The sequence below is a fragment of the Aethalodelphis obliquidens genome, unplaced genomic scaffold, assembly GCF_003676395.1.
Source record: "Aethalodelphis obliquidens isolate GAN/ISIS:26980383/991018 unplaced genomic scaffold, ASM367639v1 scaffold41, whole genome shotgun sequence".
Taxonomy (NCBI): domain Eukaryota; kingdom Metazoa; phylum Chordata; class Mammalia; order Artiodactyla; family Delphinidae; genus Aethalodelphis; species Aethalodelphis obliquidens.
The window spans coordinates 17,686,386-17,712,246 of NW_020837985.1; the positions used below are offsets into that span (position 1 = coordinate 17,686,386).

General features: G+C 49.4%; 1 protein-coding gene across 2 annotated transcripts; it reads right to left on the minus strand.

The window, feature by feature from the left end:
* Positions 1 to 5,980: 5,980 nt before the first annotated feature.
* Positions 5,981 to 22,079, minus strand: ZNF16 (zinc finger protein 16). Of its 2 annotated transcripts, none has more exons than XM_027132161.1 (3): positions 21,947 to 22,079; positions 18,754 to 18,958; positions 5,981 to 8,219 (listed from the first exon to the last, which is right to left on the minus strand). In XM_027132161.1, the coding sequence occupies exons 2-3, from the start codon at positions 18,947 to 18,949 to the stop codon at positions 6,454 to 6,456; spliced, it is 1,962 nt and encodes a 653-aa protein (XP_026987962.1). In that variant the 5' UTR covers positions 18,950 to 18,958; positions 21,947 to 22,079; the 3' UTR covers positions 5,981 to 6,453. The 2 variants fall into 2 exon arrangements, with proteins under 2 accessions (XP_026987962.1, XP_026987963.1); XM_027132162.1 differs by having other exon boundaries at positions 21,916 to 22,059.
* Positions 22,080 to 25,861: the final 3,782 nt, after the last annotated feature.

Below are 25,861 nucleotides of genomic sequence, written 5' to 3' on the forward strand. Positions count from 1 at the left end.
GTACAGAGGAATTTGCTGATGTCCGTAAGCCAGAGCAGAGTGGAAGATGTGGGGGCCGAGGGGTGGCTTCTATTGTTTTCTTTTTTTTTAAGGCACGAAAAGATTTACTACTTACATAATGGAGGTCTCTGAGGAGAGTGGGGAAGGCCTCTCAAACAGGTCTGAGATGGTCTGAGAGAGCAAGAAAGGTCACCGGCCTAGGTCTTTACTGAGGTCAGCAGATGTGGCTGGTGGGAGGGTCCCCAAGCATAGGTGAAGGCCTGCGTGCTTTCAGTCTCCTGCTGGCATCAGAGGACAGAGCACCTGGCTCTCTTTTCAGCTTGTCCAGATGTGGGCACAGAATAAGGAGGATGAGGTCTCAAAGCTGTCAGCAAACATCAAACAACGGAGCCAAACTGCTAGTCACAACTCACCCTGTTGTTTGATGACAGAGACACACCGTGTTTCACTCAATTGAATCAGAGCTTGTTTAAATAAGACTGCAGCCTGAGGCTGGTAGGGGGCATGCCTTCTTTAAGAGAAGTGAGACGAGGGCCTCGGCCATTCTCAGTAAAACCTGGGACTCCAGAGGGGATGAGGGCATCCTGGTGAGGCCTTGTACTGTGGCCTGAGCATAGGTAGAGACATCTAGTGACCTTGATTGATATTTTGGGGTATCTGTGAGGCAAGAGATCCCTGGAGTTTTTACACCATAGGGCGCAACTCTTAGGCAATAGCACAAGAGTTTGTAAAAATGTGCAGATGGGGCCGTTTGTTAGCCAGGCCATTGGGTGCTAAGAAAACTGCCTGAAGTTTGGTAATCATGCTGACCTTCTGGTCTGGTCCTGTATCAGCATCACCCTGGTTAAGAAATGAGGAGCGGCTCCCCTCTGAACTCCATCTCCCATGACGGTTGGCACTTCTGTTCCTATAGTTTTTGAATTCCCACTGCTGTTCACCCAGTTCATCCCAGGGGGCTCCCCAGGTAGGCAGGGTTCCAGCAGCCTGGCATCTGGAAAGGGACTGAGGACAGGTGAGGCCACCCCTCTTACAGGTGGAGTGTGCCAGAGGGCCCAGGTTTGGCTGCATCCTGTACCAAGGCAGCCTCAGCAGCCCTGCTGATGACCCAGAGCATAATGAGTACCTGGGTACAGAGGGTCACAGGCTCGGGAGGACCCAGTTAGTGGCCAGAACTGCAGCTCTAATGGCATATTGTATGGGGCAAAGAGGGCAGTTTCTGGCATAAGAAGCCCTTGGACAACTTAGGGCCGTCATGAGTGGTCTGGAGACTCCAGGAGGCATAGAAGGAGGGGCTGAAGCCCCTTCCATGGAGCAGTCTTGGTGGGGACACTAATGGGCATGCCTGAGGTTGCACAAATTCTAGAACATTCTGTTGGAGGGAGCCCCATTCAAGATGGGCCCATTTGCAAGTACTAGGATAAATGGGCTTAAGTAAAATTTGTAAATGAGGGACATGTTGCCTCCAGAACTCCCAGAAGACCTGAGAGATGTTGGTGAGAAGGTCAGTGGCTGTTTCTTGACAGTATCAGGGATGGATCTGCCCTTGGTTAACCAATCATTTCCAGGAACTGAGCGGAGGTGGCAGGACCTTGCACTGTGTTCCTTTCTGGTGAGGCCCTTTGTGTTTCTACATCCTGAGTGAATGACAAATGAATGGATGCCACATGGCTCTCCTTGGAGGAGAATGTCATCAATGTAATGTCACACCTGTGCTCCTGAAGAAAGGTGCACGCAGCTGATACCTCATCTGCCAAGGTACCCATGAGGATCCCAGAAAAGGTGTACTGTGTCCTTTCAGAGGTGAAGGCAAACTGTGGCTGAGGGGCTACTGAAATAGGCTCAGAACAGAACATATTAGCCAAATCGATAATAGCAAAATACTTAGCAGTTGCTGATTGGATGAAGTAATTTTAACTGGGTCCCATGTTTCAAGCCACTTTGTATTACTCGTTGGGTCAGAGCATCCGTGCTCAGTATGGAATACTCTAGGGCAGTGGGTGCTATGATTATGACCAATTTAGGCAAGGCAGTACTTCTGATGGTTAGGGTGAGACATACCTATTTGTCCTCTACTTTGTATTCATTGACTGTTATGATTGTAGGGGCCCTTGTATAAACTTGGTGGGCTCCCCAGGTATAACTGAAAATTGACACCCAGTATCAAGTCCATGAAGGTCTGCCAGCTGGTGCGTTTCAGCAGGTGTAAATTCAGCATCCACGTCGTAAAGACGCAAAAGCTTTTTCTCTTTTTGTTATGTAAGTTCTTTTAGTAAATTCTGAATGTCAAGTTGGGTCAAATTGTGAATTTCTTTGTCCACAATTTCTCTTTTGGGGGTGTGTGTGGTCTGGATATACTTCAAGGGGGTCCTCTCTATTGCACTCACATTGATAAATTTCTTCCTCCAGGGAGACTTCAGTCAGTATCATCAGGTCAGGTGCTTCCCCATGGCAATGGCTGCTTGATAAGGGTTAAGGACCCTAGGCTTAATTTGGATTTGAATTAATCCCTTGGCTGTGCCGGGAGTGTTTTCTCTAGAACGCTGAGCCTGAGGGTTTCACCGTGACACAGATGCTGGCTGAAGCAGCAGCGGTGGCAGCATCTAAGGGTTGTGGCGAGCTCCTGCCCTAGAGTGTGGACCTCAGCCTCACCTATGCTTTTCCACGGGTCACCACCCAATGGATGCGCATCTTGCACGGGGCACAGTCTCTCCCCTGAGCCTAGTCAGTTGCAGCTTTGTTCTCAAATAGAGGTAGGTCTGGGATCCGACACACCACCCAAGGCCACTTTAAGGAGGGTCCCCATTCCATACTCTTGTCCCTAAACACCAATTAAGTATGAGGAAAACTGCTGATTTCGGTCCGCTAAGTCTACGAGGCTCCACTGGATTCAACAATGCAACACGTGCAGCACGGCTGAGTGATGCCGGCCTGCAGCCAGCGGGCCGGTTAGTAACGGAGCAAGGGCAGAGACTCCTGGGTGACGTCACTGCACGGGCTTCCTGCTCACAATGCCAGTCCCAACTTTCATGGTCACCTGGCGAGGTGGCTGGGCACCCCCCACTGAAGATTTGGTTTGATGTGAAGACTGATGATGCCACACACACCCCAAGTGCAGGAAAAGGCTTATCACTTACCTAACTGAGGTCAGCAGGGCAGGGCTCCCAAGAAGGTCCAAAGTGGTCTGAGAGCACGGGCAAAAGAGACTGGCCTGGGTGCTTACTGTCGTTGTGGTGGGGCTGGGGGAGCCCCCTCCCCCACGTTCCAGCAGGCGCCTGGGTGGTCTGAACCTTCTGCTGGCCCTGAGGGAGGGGCGCCCGGGCTTTCCCATCAGTGTGGCACAGGGGTCGGGGGAGGAGGGGTGAGGCTTAAACACTGTCAACAGTCAGACCCCAGAAAAATGGGCCTGTATATACAATGGAATACGACTCGGCCATACACAAGAGTGAAAATTTGCCATTTGCAACAACACGGCTGGACTTGGAGGGCGTCGTGCTAAGTGAAATAAGTCAGACACAGACAAAGACTGTATGATATCACTTATGTGTGGAATCTACAAATATACAACAAACCAGTGAACATAACAAAACAGAAGCAGACTCACAGACGTCAAGAACAAACTAGTGGTTACCTGTGGGGAGAGGGAAGGGGGGAGGAGTAGTATAGGGGTAGGGAAGTAAGAGGTGCAAACCATTAGGTATAAAATGAGCCCCAAGGATCTACGGTACAACACAAGGAATACAGCAAATATTTTATAATAACTATAAATGGAGTATAACCTTTAATAATTGTGAATCAGTATGTTGTCCACCTGAAACTTACTGCTCACCTCCCCGCTTGGAGTCCAGGTAGCTCTCTGGACAGTGGCTGTGCTCCCCGTCTCTGCTTCTTGCTCGGACCAAGTCTCAGCCCTGCACTGCTGTCCCTAGAGAATGAGTTAAGTGGTGGAATTATGTATGATATCTTTCCCCCTTTTCTTTTCTTTTTTAAAAAAATAATTTTTTTATTGGAGTATAGTGCAAGAGTGTTCCCTTTTCTCCCCCCTTTTCAACATTTGCATTTTCTAGAATGATGTTGATTTTAAATTTAAAAAGTCAAATTGGGGAAGCTCTGTTTGAAATCATGGCTGTCACTCTCCCGGGGCACAGATGTGTACCCCTTTGGAGCCACTCCCTGAGGCTGCGGCCAGGCTCTGGCCATCCGGGAACGAGGCATCCAGGCCCGAGGTCAGTGACTTTACCTATGGATCTCACAGACTCAGCCCTTACTCCCCAAGGAATACACTTCCAAGGACACCGTGAAAGTCAAAAGGGAAGACACAGGCGGTGGTTGACGGACATTTGCTTTTCAAGACCATTCCTCTTTCAAAACATGACGTCCTGAAATTAAAATTTCTCAGGCTGCAGACGGCACAAAATCAGGTGAATTCTCCCCAGCCGCCTGTAGGGCTGAGGGAGCAGAGGAGCCCCTTCCTGTGGACCTTTTGTCTCCCAGAGGTGGCAGCTGTTGCTCGCCTGGGCCTCGGCCTCGGGATTCACTAGCGGTTTGGAGGCCGGGGAAGGGGAAAAGGAGCTGAGAAGGCAGTGACAGAGAGAGGGGCACACGCTTGCCCCGCCAACCTCTTCTCCACACAGCAGACAATCCTCCCGAGATGCACGTCAGGTCCAAGCCGTCTACATCTTGCCATTCCACCCAGAGTAGAAGCTGCAGGCCTGTGGGGCCCGCCTACGGTCCCACCTGTCTGCTCTTTCTTCGTCACTGTGCCCCTGGCCCACAGGCCCCCTGCTGCTGCCAACCCTAACCCTAACCCACCTCGCTGCAGGTCATAGCTCACACGACGTCTCACTGAGGCCTTCTCTGCCCCCATTTAAGACCGAGACCCTCAGAACCCCCAGACCCCATTTCCTGCTTTACTTTCCATCACGCCAATCATAACTGTTAGACAATTTTCTCTCCCCCGCTGGAATGCAAACTCCTCGACGGCAGGCATTTTTGTCTTTCTTGTTTCCTGCTGTATCCCCACTGTGAATGGCACAGAGCAAGTGCCCAGCACGTACTTACTGAAAATGGGAGTCATCAAATCCAGGCTGGATGAGGAGCTGCCCTACAGTGAGAGAGTGCGAGGTCTCGTCAGGCAGAGACCGGGGCGGGGAGCTGGAGGGTGGCAGGGCAGGACTGCCGTCCAAGCTGCATCCCACTGGGGTGTTGCCTTGGGGGAGGGGCTGAGGTGGAGGGGAGGGTGTGACAGATGCCTCTGCAGGGCAGCAGTGCCAGCTGCTTTGCAGGGTCTCTGGGGTGAGGGTGGGCAGCCCATGCTGCCCAAGCCCACGGGACACACCTGTGCATCCAAGTCAACCCTTCCACACTGTTCTCTCCAAACTCCCACCTCTCCCTCCGCATCTGCCACTGCTGGCCTTGCCTCTACTTCCTTGATAACATAGGAGCCAAGACCTTACCTTCCCACCATAAGTACAAACCTGATGATACCTGCCCATTGCTACCCTTTCTCCTGGAGCAATGCAGGAGGTGCCCCCCACCCCAACCTATCCATCCCGTAACACCCCCAGGTCAAGGTCTCCCTGGTGGTAGAGGTGCTGCTTCTGGGCCAAGTTCCCCCGGCTTGGGGATTATGGGACCAGGGCCCACCTCCTAGGGGCACCTAGGTGCCCCATAAATGTCTGATGATGGACCTGGGAGCCTGTGGGGTGAACAGGAGGGGCATGGAGAGAATGGACCTCTGTGGGTGAGGCCAGGACTGGAGCTTGGGAAAGAGCCTCACGTTTAACTGTGCTGCAGCCCTGAGTGGCCACGGGGCCCTGAGGCACAGCAGAGTGAGAACACACGACCTCAGACTGCAGGCAGGCACCAAGGAAAGGGGGCAGTGGGGGAATCCCATTATGCGATGGGAGGGAGAGGGGTGAGGAGTTGGTGGTGATGAGTATGCACCACCTCTGGGAGAGGGTGACAGCAACCAGACCTGAAACACTCTTGACCTGACTTTATGTAAACAGAATGCCAACTGCAGCCATTGACAGCGAACTCAGTTCTTATGACTAGTGACAAAACAAAAGAAGTGCTGTGGTCATATCTCAAACTGAATGTCAGTCTACTTCCTTGGTTATGTTCCGTTACAGTAATAAACTCTCTTCCTAAGTATGCAGCCTCTATAATCTTTTCCCTTCTAACAAATACGGCAGTCTGATAACAAACTGGAAAAGCAAACCGAAAAGAAATGAGGTCACACGCAGTAGGAGCAACGGCAGGGGAGTTGGGGGAGGAGCCTGTCTCACACGGCAGGGAGCCTGTCTCACAGGAGGGTCTCTGGTTTGTGGACAATGGCCTCTGTGGGCAGTGGCTGTGGAGTGGAGGGAATGAGAGAGCCCAGCTCAAGTCTCGGGATGGGAGAGGCTGGGACATTGCCAGGGGAGTCGGGGTGGAGCCTCATGCGGTTTCTTTTCACTCCCTGGTGTGAACCAGCTGGTGCTTGACCAACTTTGACCGCTGGCTGAAGGCTTTCCCACAAGCTGTGCAGTCATAGGGCTTCACCCCAGTGTGAATCCTCTGGTGCTGGATGAGGACCGAGCGCTGGCTGAAGGACTTCCCACACTCACTGCACTGATAGGGCCTCTCGCCGGTGTGGATGATCTGATGCTGAATGAGGTGCGAGCTCTGGCTGAAGCCCTTCCCACACTCGATGCACGCGTAGGGCTTCTCTCCAGTGTGGACTTTCTGGTGGTGGATGAGGTTTGAGCTCCGGTTGAAGGCTTTGCCGCACTGGTTACACTCGTGGGGTTTCAACCCATTATGGATCCTCTGATGCTGAATGAGAGTTGAGCTCTGGCTGAAGGTCTTCCCACACTCAGTACATTCATAGGGCTTCTCTCCAGTGTGAACTCGCTGGTGCAGGATGAGGTTGGAGCTGCGACCGAAGGTCTTCCCGCACTCGCGACACTCATAGGGCTTGTCGCCCGTGTGCACACCCTGGTGCTGGATGAGCGCAGAGCTGTGGCTGAAGGCCTTCCCACAGATGCTGCACTCATATGGCTTCTCTCCCGTGTGGATGATCTGGTGCTTTCTGAGCACTGAGCTGTAGCTGAAGGCCTTCCCACACACACCGCACACGTGAGGCTTCTCTCCAGTGTGGATTCTCCGGTGCTGGATGAGGCTTGAGCTCTGGCTGAAGGCCTTCCCACAGTCACTGCACTTGTAGGGCTTCTCCCCCGTGTGGACCCTGTGATGCTTAATGAGGTTGGACACCCGGCTGAAGGGTTTGCCGCACTCGCTACATGCATAAGGCCTCTCCCCGGTGTGGACCCTCTGGTGCTTCCTCAGGTGTGAGCTCTGGCTGAAGGCCTTCCCACACACGTCACACTCGAAGGGCTTCTCCCCTGTGTGGACCCTCTGGTGTTTGATAAGGTTGGAGCTCCGCCTGAAGGCCTTCCCGCAGGCGTTGCACACGTATGGCTTCTCCCCGGAGTGGATTCTTTGATGCTGGATGAGGTTGGAAGTCCTCCTGAAGGCCTTCCCGCACTCACTGCATTCGTAGGGCTTCTCGCTCACATGGGACTTCTGGTGCTTTTTAAGGCTGGAGCTCTGGCTGAAGGCCTTTCCACACTCAGTACACACGTGTGGCTTCTCTCCGCGGTGGGTAAGCCGGTGCCTGAGGAGGTCTGAATGTGTGCTAAAGGGCCTTCCACACTCATTACATATGAAGGACTTCTGTCCAGTGTGCGCTGTCTGATGCTGAATAAGATCGGGGCCTCCTTGGAAGGTGTTCCCACACTCGTTGCATATGAACGGGCTTTCGGCTGCATGAAGCCCCTCACAGCTGATTAGGTCCATGTTGCGTGGGAAGCTCTGGCCATGCATGTCGTGTGGATGTGGCCTCTCTTCTGCAGGGGCTCCCTGACGTGCCACTGGGCTTGGGCTCAGACTGAAGCCTCTTTTGACCTTGTCACAGTCCACCTCTTTCTCTCCTGAGGAGCTCCTGAGAAGCACTTGCACTGGTGTGAAGTCCCCCTCCCAGCAGGGGGACTGTGCCTCTCTCTCATCCTCAGGGACCTCCCAGTCTCTTTCTAATGCACCGTCACAGAGTTCTCCAAGCTCAGGCGTCTGGGAAACATCACTGGCGTGGTTTTCTGATGTTTCTGCCTGTGATTCCAAATCCTCAGAAGCTTCTTCCTTCTGAAGAAACTCCTTGCCCTCAGTCCTGGGGTCCCAATCTGAAATGACAAACAAGAAGTCACATGGAAGGAAACAGGGAAACACAGACAAGTCTGGGAGCATGGGACCCACGGTGGGTGGTGGTCCCAGGTCTCTTGAGGGGACTGTGAGGGGCTGGCAGAGCTGAGGGGACCAGGCTGCACAGCAACTGAAAACCAACCCTAACCTGACCCCCAGACCCCACATCTCAGGAAAGCACCTGCAGTCTCCCGACTAAGGCCACCCAAAATCCTGGCCTGAGTCGAGGCAGTCCCTTGGCTGTCCTTCCCCTGACCCACAGCAGGCCATCAGCAGGTCCTGTTGGCTTTACCTCAGAGCATGTCCCAAACCCAGGCACTCACCCTCCCACCTGTTCAAGGAAAACACAGCTCCCTGCACGTTGCATTGCTAGACATTCTACCTGCCTCCTGTTCCAGATGCACAAGCCTGGAGTTGGCTGCTTGGCCCAGCTCTCATTCTCTGGGCACCCACCACTGGCTTCACAGGTGTGGGCCTGGGCCCAGGCCAGAAGGTGCAGGGCCCGTTCCCTTCAAGGAAGCAGAACTGGCTCCGACTGCATGGTGATGACTCTGGAATGTCAGACTCCATCCCACTTGACAGAGAAGGCTTCAGCGACCGTGCCCCATTTGCCAAAGCAACCTGTACCTCTCGGCACCTGCACTGTGACTGCACTTTGTTAGCTGGTACCAGGGCTCAGCTGCTGCATCCATCCTTCCGTGACAGAGACGTGCACAAGGCTGCTTGTCACATTGGGAGGCACCCCCTTTTTCACACCTGAAGGACAAGGAAACTCTGCTCTACTGGATCTCTCTCTCTCGTTATACCTGAGACATCCAGGCCAAACCACCCTTTGCTCCTGCCTGGATGGGGAGTAGCTAACCTGGCCACCCACCTTCCCCTCCCGCCCACAGCAGTCTGGTGACAAGAGCACTTTGACAACCTCCCTGCTCTGCTCCCGCTTCTCCTGAGCAGGAGGGACCCGCTCCCCTTGGGGTCTGCCCTCCCCGATGGTCCTCATGCTCCCTCCTTCCCTTCCCTTCTGCTGGTCTTGGCTCAATCACCTCACGGGAGAGGACTTCTCTGACCACTGCCCCCAACAGGGCTCTGTGTCCCCAGGCTGTCCCCTCCCTACCCCCAGCCTCCTTGGGCCTGCTGCCCTCTGACCTACCCCTCAGCTCAAGACAACTGCCTCTCCCCACCTGGAACTTCAATCTACCACCACAATAGCAGTCTGTCTCCCCCACCCCAACTGGAGGCTTCTGTTATGCTTGGATCTCAGTGCAGACCCAGCTTGGCCATACGCTCAGCCTGTTTGCCTACCATGCCCATGTGCCTGGTGGTGACAATTCACATTCTGGTCACCTGACCCACGGCCCAGCTGGAAGCCCCTGCATAGAGTCTCTGCCAGGACCCCCTCCTTGGAGCTTGGCCATGTGGCCAGCACACAGATGCAGGCACCGTGCTTCGCCTTCCTGCTGACCCTCATGCAGGCCTGTCATCACTCGCTGCACGCGGGCTACCATCTTCTCCCAGAGCCCCAGCCCCTGGGCACCTGTGGTAATGTCCACAGGCCGCTGGACTGACTGACGGTGGTGGGGGGAGGCACAGTGAGGGCTGCAGGACAGACAGGGAGGTCACTGGAGGAAACAAGGGTCTGGATGGGATGACACAGGGCTCACTTTGTCCCCTGCTGCACCCCATGACTGATCCGGGGGGCTCCACCCTCTCCTGGTTGCGTGTGGGGAAGGGACGGAGCTTTTCCATAAAGGGTCAGAGAGGGACCATCTTGGACTTTGTGGCTGCACGGTCTCTGTCATATGGTCTGCTTTGTTATAATCCTTAAAAAACCTTCAACCGTTCTTTGCTTGCAGGCCCCAAACAACTGGCTAGCTGGATCTGGCCTGTAGGCCATGGCTTGCTGAACCCTGACTGAGGTAAGGTCATTACTGTGCTCAGGAAGCGGTGGCAATAGGAACTGGTTTTTGAGCCAGAGCTACTGTCGACCTGGAAGAAGTTTACTGAGACAGGAAACAAGAGCGAGTGAGGTGAGAATGATGAGAGGGCATTTTTGATTTGCTAAACTGGATACAATTCTCCTCTGCAACATAAGAACTATTGGAAAAATAATGAAAGTTCCTCTTTTGAAAGGAAATATAAAGTCATAGAAATATGGCTTCCCTTAAGAAAAATCTTTTTAAAAAATTGGGTTTAATGGTGAAGGAAAAGATTTGAAAACAAATACACTTGTTTGCACTGTCTGTGTTGCCCCCACAAGTGTGACACCAAATGGAGAAAAGGGTGAAGACTCTGAGCCCTTCCAGCACACAGCAAACCTGTTAGACTTCCTGAGAGACAACACTAAAGACCTTTATGATTAGTTGCTTCCATGTTTGTGAAAAAGTACCCCTGTCAAAGCCATACTTGTGAGCGCCACGTGTGGCTGTGGCTGTCGAGGGGCAGAGCTGTGGCTCTCCAGTGCTCACCCTGCCGTCTGCCACACAGACCCCAGCGGCACCACAGACTCGGATGGGGGCTCCGTTAGTCTCCCATCTCCCACAGGGGCTCTGTTTTCATTTTACTTAATAGTTTGTTGAGGTGAAATTGACAGACAAAAATTAACTGTTTGAAATGAGCAATTCAGTGGCATTTAGTGCACTTACAATGTTGTGTGATCAACATCTTCATCTTGTCCCAAGACATTTCCATTACCCCAAAGCCCCTATGCACTAGTTTATCTCCATACCTCCTGGCCCCCAGCTCCTGGTAACCACAAACCTGCATTTTGTCTCCATGGATTTACCTACTCCTGACATCTTATATGAATGAAATCATATGATTATGTGACTTTTGAGGCACACTGCAGCAGGTGTAAATGAGGGAGCTTCACTCCCTTTTTTGACTAAATAATATTCCATGGTGTAGATAAAGTACATTTGGCTTATACATTCATCCAGTGATGGATGTCTGGGCTGTTTACACCTCTTGGCTATTGTGAATAGTGCTATGAACACGATGTACATGTACTTGTTTGGGTATCTGCCTTGAATTCTTGGCGCATATATCTAGCAGTGGAATTGCTGGGTCATATGGTAATGCTATGTTTAAACTTTCAAGGAACTGCCAAATTGCATTCCAGAGTGGCTGCACCATTTTACATTCCCACCAGCAATGTATGAGGGTTCCAGTATCTCGAAATCCTTGAAAGCACTTGTTAATTATTTACTTTATTATTACAGCCATCCTAGTGGGTGTGAAGTGGTAATCTTACTCGGGTTATTTATTTATTTTTTCTTGCGGTATGCGGGCCTCTCACTGTTGCGGCCTCTCCCGTTGCGGAGCACAGACTCCGGACATGCAGGCTCAGCGTCCATGGCTCACGGGCCTAGCCACTCCGCGGCATGTGGGATCTTCCCGGATCGGGGCACGAACCCGTGTTCCCTGCATCGGCAGGCGGACTCTCAACCACTGCGCCACCAGGGAAGCCCCTTACTCGGGTTTTGACTTCATTTCTCAAATCACTGATGAATTTGAGCATCTTTTTGTTTACTAGTTGGTCATTTGTATATTTTCTTTGGAGAAATGTTCATTCAAGTCCCTTGCTCACTTAAAGAGTGGCCTGTTTGTCTTTTGTTGTTGAGTTGTAAGAGTCCTTTATATATTCTGGGTATTAGACCTTTGCCAGATATACAATTTGCAAAGATCTTCTCACATTCTGTAGGATGTCATTTCACTTTTTTCATAATGTCCTTTCATGCCCCGAAGTCTTTAATTTTGATGAAGTCCAATTTCCCTTTTTCTTTTGTTGTTCATGCTTTTGGTGTTGTATCTAAGAATCCACTGCCAAACTCAACGTTATGAAAATGTAATGTTTTCTTCTAACAGTTTTATGATTTCAGTTCCTGAATTTGGTAGTTGGATGATTCTGAGTTAATTTTTGCATATGGCATGAGGTAGGGAGCCAAGTTCACTCTTCTGCACATGGAAATCCACTTGTCCCAGCATCATTTATTTAACAGAGTTCTCTCTCTTCACTGAATGGTCCTGACACACTGGTTGAAAATCAATTGGCCTCAGATGTATGGGCTTACTTCTAGACTCTCAATTCTATTCCATTGTTCTGTATGCTTATCCTACGTCAGTACCAAACTGTTTTGATTACTGAAGTTTTGTAGCAAGTTTTGAAACTGGGAAAAATGAGTTCTCTGACTTTGTTCTTTTGCAAGCTTGTTTTGGTTATTTGGGGCCCCTTGAATTCCATATTAATTTGAGGACTGACTTTTCCATTTCTGTAAAAAGGCTGTTGGAATTTTGACAGGGATTGTATTGAATCTGTAGGTTGCTCTGGATAGCACTGACATCATAACACTATTAAGACCGAAACATGGACATGGCATGTCTTTTCAATTATTTAGGTATCCTTTCTTTTTTTTTTTTAAATATATAAATTTATTTATTTACAGCTGCATTGGGTTTTTGTTGCTGTGTGTGGGCTTTCTCTAGTCACGGTGCATGGGCTTTCTCTAGTTTTGGTGAGCGGGGACTACTCTTCGTTGCAGTGCATGGGCTTCTCATTGCAGTGACTTCTCTTGTTGCAGAGCATGGGATCTAGGTGCGCAGGCTTCAGTAGTTGTGGCATGTGGGCTCAGTAGTCGTGGCTCGTGGGCTCTAGAGCGCAGGCTCAGCAGTTGTGGCACATGGGTTTAGCTGCTCCGTGGCATGTGGGATCTTCCTGGACCAGGGCTTGAGCCTGTGTTCCCTGCATTGGCAGGCAGATTCTTAACCACTGCATCACCAGGCAAGTCCCAGGTATCCTTTAATTTCTTTTGGCGATGATCTGCAGTTCTCAGCCAACACATCTTTCACCCACTTGTTTAAATTTATTTGTAGATTTTTTTCTTTTTGATGCTATTATAAATGAATTGTTTTAATTTCCATTTCAGATTGTACATTGTTGGTGTACAGAAGCGCAACTGATTTTGTGTGTTGACTTGTACCCTGCAACTTTGCTGAATTCATTTATTAGCTCTAGTAGCTTTTTAATGGATTCTTTGGTATTTTCTATATATAGGATCATGCCTTAGGCAAACAGAAGTAGTTTTATTTCTTCTTTCCCAATCTGAATGACTTTTATTTGTTTTTCTTGCCTGATTGCTCTGGTTACAACTTCCAGTACAATACTGAATAGCACAGGTGAAAGCAGGCATATTTTCCTGATCTTTGGGGAAAAGCTTTTAATCTTTCACAAATGTATATGATGTTAGCTATGGGTTTTTCATGAATGCCTTTATCATGTTGAGGATGTTGCCTTGTACTGAGTTCCCTCAGTGTTTTTATCGTGAAAATGTATTTGGTTTTATCAAATACATTTTTTTGCATCAATTGAGATGATTATAGCTTTTCTCCTTCATTCCATTAATGCAGTAAATGACACTGATTAGTTCTTATGTTGAACCACTCTTGTATTCCTGGGTTACATCTCACTTGGTCACAGGATATAATATTTTAATGTGCTGCTGGATTCAGTTTGCTAGCATTTTGTTGAGGGTTTTGCATATATAGCCATAAAATGTCTTAATATATAATTTTCTTTTCCTGTGATGTCTTTATTTGACTTTCCTTTCTCTTCTATAGTTTGGAGGAGTTTGAGAAAACTTAGTGTTAATCCTTCTTTAAATGTTTGTTAGAATTCACCAGTGAAGCCACTTGGCCCTGGATGTTTGTTAGTTTTTTTCTTTTTTTTTGTTTGCGGTACGCGGGCCTCTCACTGTTGTGGCCTCTTTCATTGCGAAGCACAGGCTCCAGACGTGTAGGCTCAGCGGCCATGGCTCACGGGCCCAGCCGCTCCGCGGCATGTGGGATCTTCCCGGACCGGAGCACGAACCCATGTCCCCTGCATTGGCAGGCGGATTCATAACCACTGTGCCACCAGGGAAGTCCCTCAGTTTAATTTTTGTAGTGTACCATTTTTTTATTCCTTTTGTGTATATTTTAAAGATATTTTGTTAGTGGTATCATGGGGATTATAATTAATATCTTAACATCCTAAAACAATCTGGTTTGGTTTCCCACCCCCCTCAGCTTTTTTGGTCCCCTGCCCCCAGCTTTATTGAAATATAATTGCCATATAACATCATGTAAATTTAAGGTGTACAATGGGATGATTTGATACATGTATATATGCAAAATGATGACCACCATAGGGTTAGTCAACACATCCATCACCTCACATAGTTACTATTTTGTGTGTATGTTTGTGTGGCGAGAACTTTTAAGATCTACTCTCTTAGCAATTGCCAAGTATACATTATTAACTATAGTCACCATGCTGTACATTAAATCCCCAGAATAGAGCCACTGAGTTTGAACTGTTACCAACTTAGCCACAGCAGCATACAAAAACTCTGCTCCTATACAGATATGTTCCCACCTTAATGAGGTTGCTGTCACAAATGTATCTTTATATGCTGTATGTTCAATAGTATAGGTTTGTGATTATTTTTATGCATTTGTCTTTTAAATGATATAGGAAATAAAAAGTGGGTTTATAAACCAAAAATACAATAATACTAGCTTTTACCCTAACCTATGTGGTTAATTTTACCAGAGTTCTTTAGTTCTTTTTTTTTTTGTGGTACGCAGGCCTCTCACTGTTTTGGCCTCTCCCGTGGCGGAGTACAGGCTCCAGACGCGCAGGCTCAGTGGCCATGGCTCACGGACCTAGCCGCTCCGTGGCATGTGGGATCTTCCCGGACCAGGGCACGAACTCGTGTCCCCTGCATCGGCAGGCGGACTCTCAACCACTGCGCCACCAGGGAAGCCCTCTTTAGTTCTTTGTATGGCTCTGAGTTCCTGTCTAATATCCTTTTTTTTTGGCGGTACACGGGCCTCTCACTGTTGCAGCCTCTCCCGTTGTGGAGCATAGGCTCCGGATGCGCAGGCTCAGTGGCCATGGCTCACGGGCCCAGCCGCTCCGCGGCATGTGGGATCCTCCCAGACCGGGGCACGAACCCATGTCCCCTGCATCGGTAGGCGGACTCTCAACCACTGCGCCACCAGGGAAGCCCTCCTTTTATCTTAATATGTAAGAACCCCTCTGGCACTTCTTCTTTTTTTTTTTTTTAATATTTATTTATTTGGCTGTATCAGGTCTTAGTTGCAGCACATGGGATCTTTCGTTGTGGCATGTGGGCTTCTCTCCAGTTGGGGTGTGCAGGCTCCAGAGCAAGTGGACTCAGTAGTTGCAGTGCGTGGGCTCTCTAGTTGTGGCGCGTGGGCTCCAGAGCATGTGGGCTTAGTTGTCCCGTGGCATGTGGGATCTTAGTTCCCCAACCAGGGATTGAACACATATCCTGTGCATTGGAAGGTGGATTCTTTTTTTAAAATTTATTTATTTATTTATTTACTTATTTATTTTTGGCTGTGTTGGGTCTTCGTTTCTGTCCGTGGGCTTTCTCTAGTTGCAGTGAGCAGGGGCTACTCTTCATTGCGGTGCACAGGCCTCTCTCGTTGCGGAGCACAAGCCCCAGACGCACAGGCTCAGTAGTTGTGGCTCACGGGCCTAGTTGCTCTGCGGCATGTGGGATCTTCCCAGACCAGGGCTCGAACCCGTGTCCCCTGCATTGGCAGGCAGATTCTCAACCACTGAGCCACCAGGGAAGCCCCGGAAGGTGGATTCTTAACCACTGGGCCACCAGCAAAGTCCCTCCCTCTGACACTTCCTACAGAGCAGGTCTATTGGTAATAAACACCCTCAGCTTTTGTTTATCTGAGAATATCTTAACTTTGCCTTCACTCTGAAAGGTAATTTTGCCAGATGTAGAATTCTTAGTTGGCAGTTTCATTCTCCCAGCAGTTTAAATATGTCATCCCACTACTTTCCAACCTCCAAGGGTTCTGATGAGAAACTGGCTGTTAATTTTATTGAGGATCCCTTACACAAGACGGGTTGCTTCTCTCTCGCTGTCTTCAAGATTCAGTCTTTCGACAATTTGATTATAATGAGTCTTGGTGTGGATCTCTTTGAATTTGTCCTAGTCAGAGTTCGCTGAGCTTTTTGGATGTGTAGGTTCATGTCTTTCATGACATTTAAGATGTTTTGGCCACTATTCAAATATTCTTTCTGCCCCTTTCTCTCTCTCCCTTCTTTCTTGGCCTCCCATATGTGTGTTGGTTCCTTTGATGGTATCCCACAAGTCTGTTAGGCTCTGTTCACTTTTCTCCAACCTTTTTTCTTCCTGTTCCTCAGACTGGATAACTTCAATTGTCTATCTTCAAGTTCACCGATTCTATTGCCTGCTCAAATCTGCTGTTGAAACCCTCCAGCAAACTCTTCATTTCAGTTATTATAATTCTCACATCTAGGACTTCATTTTTTCAAATTTTTGGCTGCACCACGTGGCATGTGGGAGACCAGGGATTGGACCCATGCCCCCTGCAGTGGAAGCGTGGAGTCTTAACCACTGGACCACCAGGGAAGTCCCAGCTCTAGGACTTACACTCTGTTTCTTTTTATAATAAATAAAATATAAATTGTATATTTACAATTATCTCTACTGATTTTCTCATTTTGTTCATACATAGTTTTTAGCTCTTTGCCCATGGTTTGTTTCAGATCTTTGAGTACCTTTAAGACAGCTGATTTAGTCTGTCAAGTATCTGTGCTTTTTCAGGGACACTTCTGCCAATTAATTTTTTTCCCTTGAATGGGCCAGCCATATTTTCCTGCTTATTTGTATTCTTTATGATTTTTTGTTAAAAACTGGACATTTGAATATTTACTGTGATAACTCTGTAAATCAGTCTCTCCTGCCTCCAGGGTTTGCTACTCTTAATTGTTGGAGGCTCCAGTCATCCGTTCTTTTAGTCACTTTCCAAACTACTTTTGCAAAGACTGCATCCCTTGTCATGTGTGGTCACCAAGGTCTCTGTTTCTTTAGCTTGTGTACAGCTACTGTTTGAATGGAGAGTTCCTTGAACACTAACAGTAAAATAAAAATAATACACCTCTCCCAGCCTTTGTGGGTTGGCTCTCCTGGGACACTAACACTATTACTCTGCTGTGGCTTCCTGCTTTCATTAATTTTGGAGATCAGCTACAGGTTATGCTACAATCTTCATAGACCTTTTCTTTCTTTCTTTTTTTTTGTTTTTCATAGGTCTTTTCTTAGCATATATCCTATCCTGGGCAGGTACGTGGCTTTCTAAATTCCCTGATATACAAGGGTGCTTTTGAATGCCCTCATTTCTCCAACTTTCCCTCCTAGGCTTTAGGAGGTCAACTGTACTGTTAACTGATGTCCCAAGTGGCTGTGGGATTTTAGTTCACCTTTCAGTGTTTTTGAGCCCACCACTTTTCTGCTGAGTAAGTTCTGAGTTAGGCAACACAGGGACAAACACTTTGCATTCTTTATCCAACCTCACACAGGTGAGAACAAAGAAAATAATTTCTGAATAAGTTCTGCTCTGCTCCTTCTGGAACCAGGGACCAGGTCCCACACTGGGAACACAGGCTGCTCACTTTCAATATGCTGCTGAACCAGGGAGTGTTTGTAAAGCTTTCCATGTTAAGTTGCCTTTTTCTTGACTCAGCATTTGTTTGGTTGTGTAAACCTGTTTTCTAGATTTCTGACAAAGTTGGTCCTGATGGCTTCTACCTGTTTTTTTTTTTAAATAATTTACATGGAGAAAGGGGTGTTTGGAGCTGCCTACTCCACCATTTTGCTCTATAGCAAAATGGTTTTTAAAACATGAGCTACCATCAATCTGTTTTTTTCCTGGAGCAAGAATCCTGGCCTAACTCACCATTCTCTGCCTTGTATACCCCTGGCCATCTGGCAGCAGGCTTTGTCCCTCAGGGCCACTTCTTTGGCTCCGTCATGTTTTTCATCCTCTATCCATCTCCTCCCTCCAACACACCTAGGACTGCCTTGTGCCATCTCTGCCCTTAGCCCAACCTTCCCTGGCCACACAGGGTCTGAACAGGGTACTCTGCCCAGATGTCCTGAGTATGACAAACGGTTCCACGTAGTTAAGAGTGTCTTCTTGTATAACAGCCACCATCAGATCCCAGTAAGGAAAGCTAACAGTGAGTAACCATCCTGATCACTGCTGAGAGGTCCACAGAAGAGGTGAGTTAGTGAGTGGTGTGCAGGAAGGACTCTCTGGTATCTGACGGGGATGGGAGCAGCTGGGCAGTGTGAATGGAACAGGGCCAAGGCTTGGATTAGGGCAGAGACCTGAGGGCACGGACTACCACCAGCCTGGTGAGTAAGTTAGGCAGGGCTCAGCTGGTGACCATCATGTCACACCCCTCTATGTCAGGTGAGGAAAGCAGTGTCCCACTCAGGGCACCAGGGCAGCCAGGTGCCAGGCCAATTTCCTCTCTTGGCCCCTTGACCTCCAGCCTTGGCCCCTCAAGTCCACAAGGCACTCTGCCCCTAATGGTGACACACAGACCTCCTGAGGTAAGTGCAGGGTGATGTAGACAAAGTCTCCTCAGAACAAGGGCATCAGTGGGGAACTCACACCCAGTACCTGGCTGCTGATGGTGAGGGGGGGTGGCTTCTGGCTCAGCGTCACCACAGCAGAGGGGACCATGAAGTGCAGATCCAGGGTGGGTCACAGCGGGAGCATCACTCACACAGGCCTGTGTTCTGGGGGTCCAAGGAGATGGTCCAGGGACTGAGGGTTCCATTTCTGCCTCTTCAGGGCGTACTCTGAGGCTGGGCATGGCTGGGACCTGGAAACCAGCAAGGACACAGGTGAGTGTGCAGAGGGGATAACTCCAGGGGTTCACCCACCCACCAGGTAGGGGTCACTTCCTTCACCCCTGCAGCCTGAGACCTCTGGAAGGCCTGGTGATTGGTGCCACATTCCCTGATCTTGGAACCAAGGGAAGGGTGAGCCAGCCACGAGGACACAGACTCACAAGCCAGGGCCACAGGTGGGAAATGGTGAGATGCTGACCACAGAGCAAGGTGAGCACACAGTGCCTTGTTGGCACCACCTGGAAGGGCCCAAGCTTTCCCTGATAAGAGGAAAGCAGCTCCCATGGAGCCTGTGCCTGCTGTGGTGGGCTTGTTCCTGACACAATGCCCTGAAGGTGGACCACTGGACCCACTCACGGGGGAACAGCAACTCCAAAGGTTGGGCTGCCAGGGGTAGCCTGAGCTGCAGACATGCACAAAATCATCACAGTGCCACCCTATTGGTCAGCCCTGAGTTGTGTCCCCCTGGCAGCATCCAGAGTGGGTGTTCCCATCCCCAACCTCCTGGGCTGTCCTCCCACTGCACCAGTGGCTCCCTCCCAGACTCCTCATCTCCCTCTTCACGTTGGTGCTCCAGGGTTCACTTCTGTATCTACACCAACTTCCTTGGTTAATCTGTCCAGTCCTGAGGCATCAACATCATTTATCCCGTGAAGACTCTCAAACCTGGGCTCATCTCCAGGTTTAAGTGGTCTCTCTGAGCAAGGGACAGGACATTCCCACCCAGACACATGATGGGTTCCCCACATGGACCAAGTTACTGATTTCCTCCACCCCTCCCACTACCCTGTCTCTGAGCAAATGCACCATGCCCTGCCCAGCAGCCCATCTGGGAGTGGGGCAACATCCCTCCGCCCCTTATTCATATTGTACCATGAGCAGGTACCAGTGACCCGTCTGCCCTTCAGGGGTGGAGAAGATGAGGCAAAAGCCCATTGTAGACACTGCCTGCCAACCCTTGGACTGAATTTCTCCTCTTGGGACACACGCTTTCAGTGTTTCCAAAACACCCACTATATGCCAGCGTCTATTCCAGGGACAATGTGACCATCACCCTCATGGGTTTCAGTGGGGAGACAGATAATAGCAAATGCATCAGTGAGATGGGCAAGTGCTCTGGGCACAGGTAGCAAAGAAGGGGTGGAGCCTGGGGCAGGCGGGCATTTAACCAGGCCCAGAGAAGAGAGGGTTTAGGCCATGCCTGGCTGGAAAAGTAGAAGAAAGCAAGGGTGAGATGGGGCAGAGGTGTGAACAGAGCTCAGAGACAGTTGCTGGGGGACAGACTATAAGAGGTCTTGACTGCCTGGTGAAAGTGAGACATCAGCCACATTTCTACATTGGGAGACAGAACTAATGAAACATCTTAGGAAGATTCACCTGGCGTGGGCACTCAGAGGGATGGTGCATAAGATTCAAAGCAGGGAAAGCACTGACTCAAGGCACTCATCCATGTAGCAGCAGACAGAGAAGATGATGCTTCCAAGGGGCGAACCTTCACTTTCTTCCAACGGAAGAGTCAATCATTTGTAACATTTATTCAGTTCATTTTATTTTAAAATCTTCAAGTCATTATCACTGTTTCTGAATAGGGGCACAGTCATATGGCTCAAAATTCAAAAGGTTAAAGAGGACTTAAGGTGAAACATCTCCCAGCCAGCCACACTACTCCTTCCCAGTTTCCAATGTGTCCTTCCTGATTACTCTAAGCTTACACAAATACGTGTGTTTTTTCTTTGCCTTTTTATTATAAATTGTACCAAACTAAGCTCATTTTAAAATTTTTATTTATTTATTTATTTAGGGCTGAGTTGGATCTTTGTTGCTGCACGCGCCCTTTCTCTCGTTGCAGTGAGCGGGGGCAACTCTTTGTTGTGGTGTGTGGGATTCTCATTGCAGTGGCTTCTCTCGTTGCGGAGCATGGGCTCCAGGCGCCCAGGCTTCAGTAGTTGTGGCTCGCAGGCTCTAGAGCGCAGGCTCAGTAGTTGTGGCGCACGGGCTTAGTTGCTCCGCGGCATGTGGGATCTTCCCAGACCAGGGCTCGAAACTGTGTCCCCTGCATTGGCAGGCAGATCCTTAACCACTGCGCCACCAGGGAAGCCCCGAAAACTAAGCTCATTTTACATTTTGTTTTTCTCACTTCAGTATTTGTGGGATCTTGCCCAGGAGGACACAGACTGATCAGTGGTAGCAGACTGCTCCTCCTCACCCATGTCCACATCCTATCCCTAGAACCTACACTACACAGCGAAAGAGATTTTGCAGAGGAAATTAAGTTTACGGGCCTGGATTATCTTGGTGGACCCAACCTAATCACATGAGCCGTTGCTGACTCAGATGCACGGGTCATATGCAAGGAGTGGGGCCTCCAAGAGCTAAGAACAGTCAGCAAGGAAAAAGCAACCTCGGGAATTGGATTCCACCTGTGAGCTTGGAAGCTGATTCTCCTGGCTAAGGGCTCTACCTGGTGCTAAGCAAAGATACAACTGTGAAGACCAGCAGCCACTTGTCCATAGCAGGCGTCCACGGGATGGGCATGACCCAGCCTCAGTCCCACTCCCTTGGGGGAGAATAAATTCCTCCCCATCCCCAGAGCCCCTTCTCCACCTGGAGGGCGAATCCACCACCGACTGGGCCTCCAGGCAGGACACCTGGTGCCAAGCGACAACCCCATTCATTTCTCACCCGGCTCCGTACAGTTCCGACGTTCGCACCAATTCCTCCGCCCCAACCCCGCGCGTCAGAACACTATTCGCGCACACTTGCCCGTCGCACTGTAGCAGCCGCGCCACGCGGTCCCGCAGCCCGGCTCCAGGTCAGGGGTTGCTCGGCTCCGCCGCGCACCCTCTGCAGGGCGCCCCTCGCACGCCCTCCCGGGAGGGGCCCTCGAAGGCTGTGACCCGCCCACGCCCCTTTACGGACCCCCGCGCACCGAGCCTAGGCCTCCCGGGGCCCGCACCCACCGCGGCGGCATCGGAGTGACGAGGGAGCGCGGTCAGCAACGCCGAAACGCCACCACGGCAATCGCCGACTCCGGGAGTCGCTCCGGGAACAGAGCAAGGCCGCGGGGCCCAGGCCACTCGGCCCTTAGGCGGACCCCGGAAGTCCCGCTCCGACTTCCGCCTCGCGGACCCGCCCAGCCCAGCCCAGTGTGGCCGCTCTAGACCGCGGGAGGACGAGCGACTCGGTGGATCCATACTTGACCCGCGCGAGGTGCCAGGAGCCGCCGGGAGCCCCGCGATCAGAGTCGGTTCGTGCAACTAACCAGGGTGGCAACTACCTAAAAAAAGACAAGCGATTATAAATGCAGGGAGAACTAGGGACTTAGATACACAGGTACCTAGAATCGGAACAGGTTTTGCTTGATAAAAACATGATGATGCACGTGGAAGAAACTGAATCCCTCAATCAGTAAATGATTCGACAGATACATGGGAAAATCTCAAATTCCTTAAGTGGGACTGTCCATGAAACATTTACAAAAATTGATTATACAGTTAGACATAAAGAATACAAATATTTTAAAGTATGCATTTTAAACTACCAAAATTAGAATAGAAATACATAATAAAAAGTTGACTCCCAAAACTCTTTAACTATTGGAGTTTACGAAACGCTATCTACATAACCTTTGAATCAAAAATGATACTAGCTGGAAAATTGCAGACTATTTATAAAGCAATGAAAAGCAAAACACTTCATTCTCACACCTACGGAACCCAGTGTAAAGTGTAAAATATATAATATCCACTGAATATTTTCAGAGAAAAATATATATGACTATATCGCCTTAAATACTTTTTCTTTATTAAAGAAGACAAAAGCATTTATCCTTAAGAAGTTAGAAAAAGGAGCATTTCTCCGAACCAGCAATAACCAATCAGATAATGTAACAAAAATGAAATGTCTTGGGACTTCCCTGGCGGTCCAGTGGTTAAGACTCCATGCTCTCAATGCAGGGGGCCCGGCTTCGACCCCTGGTCAGGGAACTAGATTCCGCATGCCGCAACTAAAAAAAGGTCCCGAGTGCCGCAACTAAGACCCGGTGCAGCTAAATTAACAAATATTAAAAAAAAATGAAATATCTTCCACAATAGCAACAAAAACTATGAAATACTGGGGAATTAACAAAGAGCACTCAAGTTTGTACGGCAGGTTCCCCTATGCAGTGATCAGGGACCGGCGTTCCTTGGCTGAGGATTTTCCGCTTGCTGACTCGGAGGGGAAGAGCAGAACACATAATAGGGATAAGAAGCTGCTTCTCCCAGTCTTCCCACGTGGCCGCCTGCTGTAGCAGTATGCAGCCCTTGCCAAGAGTACTACCCAAGTCCCATCCCGTCCCTGATGCAGCTCAGGTGAGTCCCTCTGGACAAGGTGCAGCCTCTCCACCGGGTCGTATAACTAAAGGGCAAGTTGCCTGCCCCCTGACACCCAAGTTGCAGTGTGGAGAAAGAGGATGGGAAACACAGCAGTGTCCAAACTATGCTGGCTGGGTCCGAAGAAAAGTCTGATGTGGGGTTGTTGTGCACACTATGTAGATATTTTATTTTTTAATATTTATTTATTTATTAGAAAAAATCTTTTGGCCACGCTGTGGCATGTGGGATCTTATTCCCCAACCAGGGATCGACCCTGCGCCCCCTGCATTGGAATCGTGGAGTCTTAACCACTGGACTGCCAGGGAAGTCCCTGTAGATATAAATATATATATATTTATATATATATATATAACATATATATATAATATATATAAATACATATATAGAAATATATAAATATATATATTTCTATATATATATTTCTAAATAAATTTATTTATTTATTTTGTCTGCATTGGGTCTTCGTTGCTGCGCGTGGGCTTTCTCTAGTTGCGGCAAGTGGCGGGGGTTACTCTTCGTTGTGGTGCTTGGGCTTCTCATTGCGGTGGCTTCTCTTGTGGAACAAGGGCTCTAGGCACGCAGGCTTCAGTAGTTTGGGCACATGGGCTGAGTAGTTGGGGCTCGCGGGCTTTAGCGCACAGGCTCAGTAGTTGTGGTGCACGGGCTTAGTTGCTCTGCAGCATGTGGGATCTTCCCAGACAAGGGCTCGAACCCATGTCCCCTGCATTGGCAGGTGTATTCTTAACCACTGCACCACCAGGGAAGTCCCTGGTAGGTATTTTAAATGCAATGATTTCACACGTGTAAGTGACTTTAGCCCTCATCTCTGTGCAGGGTGTGCAGAGTCTCCTGTGGGCAACTCCACATGAGTGCTGGAGCCCCTCTCCCTGGCAGGGAGGAGCTCCAGGACAGCACCCGGTACCCAGACTCAACTCCAGGAGGAGCTCTATGGGCCCTGGGCCTCATCAGGTCTGACTTGGCCCTCCGGGGGCCTTCCTTGTCCATGACCCATCCTCTTGCCCACCTGCGGAGGGAGGTGATAGGCTGCCCTGGCTGGGACTGTCCAGATTTACAGGGGCCTCCTCATTGACAGTTGGAAGCCTGGGTCAGCTTCTTGTCTGCATACTTCCATTTAGTTCCACATGCAAAGGCCCCATCTAGTCACAGGTTAAAGCCCGAGGTCCCTTGTCTTTTATTTATTTCCCTCTATATGCTTGCCCTCCTCCTCTCTCTCTCCAGCTCAAGGTACCTTGAGACCACCTGCAATGCCAGGCCTGCTTACGAGACTTGGTCAGCACAAATCACAGGCCATAGGCAGAGGGAAACTCCCCTTGTCCATCTCTGCTCTCCTCCACCTGTGCCTCCATCTGCCTTCCTGCAGCCTGAGTCTCTCTAGGGGGGCTCTTTTGAAAGTGGCAAGAAGTAACCAACACTTGCCAACATTCCAAACAATTCTGAAACAATTTCTCTAGGGTTATAGTTTTAGTCACACATTGTCTACTCCTAATACATCATAAGCAAGGGTCATACCAAATACTTTTCCATGCATAACAAGGGTCACCAGTTTTCTACCTGTAACACCTCTGCCCTCACTGCCTGATCATTAAGCCAACTGCACATGTAGTAGGTTCTGTTTCAGCACCTACCTACTGCCAGGTATCAAGTACTGGATTAGTTAGAATAAAGCTCAGCTGATGTAAAGAGGCTCAAAACTAACATTGGCTTCAGTGAGACAGAGGGCTGTTTCTGTCTTCTGTGATAGACCACATGGCTGTGGTGGCTGTCCTCTTGAAGATGGAGGGGCACAGGCCCCTTCTACCTGAGGGCTCCACCCTGCCCAGAGCTCAATCACCATTTCAGCCAGTGGGAACAGGACAAGGTGACACCTTGAAGATGCACGTATCCCTTCTGCCTGTGACCCACATGCTACATCTCACAGCATTGCCACTTGGAAACATCACCTTTGCTTGGATGGGCAAGTGTCAGGTAAAATTTCATGTCTGAAAAGGACAGGGAGAATGCAAAGACAGTCAGGAAGAACCAGCAGGCTCTGCATGTCCACCACAGGGGAAAATAATACAGTCAACACAAAACCAGGCAGCAACATCAGAAAACTAAGGAGGAAAAAACTGATAGATGTCCAAGACAAAAACCCACCATAATGTGTCCATTGAAAAGCACGTTTGAATAGAATATGGTTGATCATAGAGCCTTTGACCAGGCCTCTGCCCAAACCCCATCTCCAGTGGGCCTCAGGTTCTGGTCAGGGGTGGGGTGTAGGCTGGTGGTTAGAAAGTCACCACCTCAGGACCACTGGCTGTCCCTCTCAGTGTCAGCACATCTACCTTTGTTTTTCTGTGACAGTTCAGATTGGCTGAAAAGTAGTGTTTTTCATCAACTTTGCAATAAAATCATTTAATTCTAAACTAATTCATGAGATGGTGGTGTTTTTACTGTAATACATAATAGACCACTAAGAAATGTATTGAGAAGAAGTTA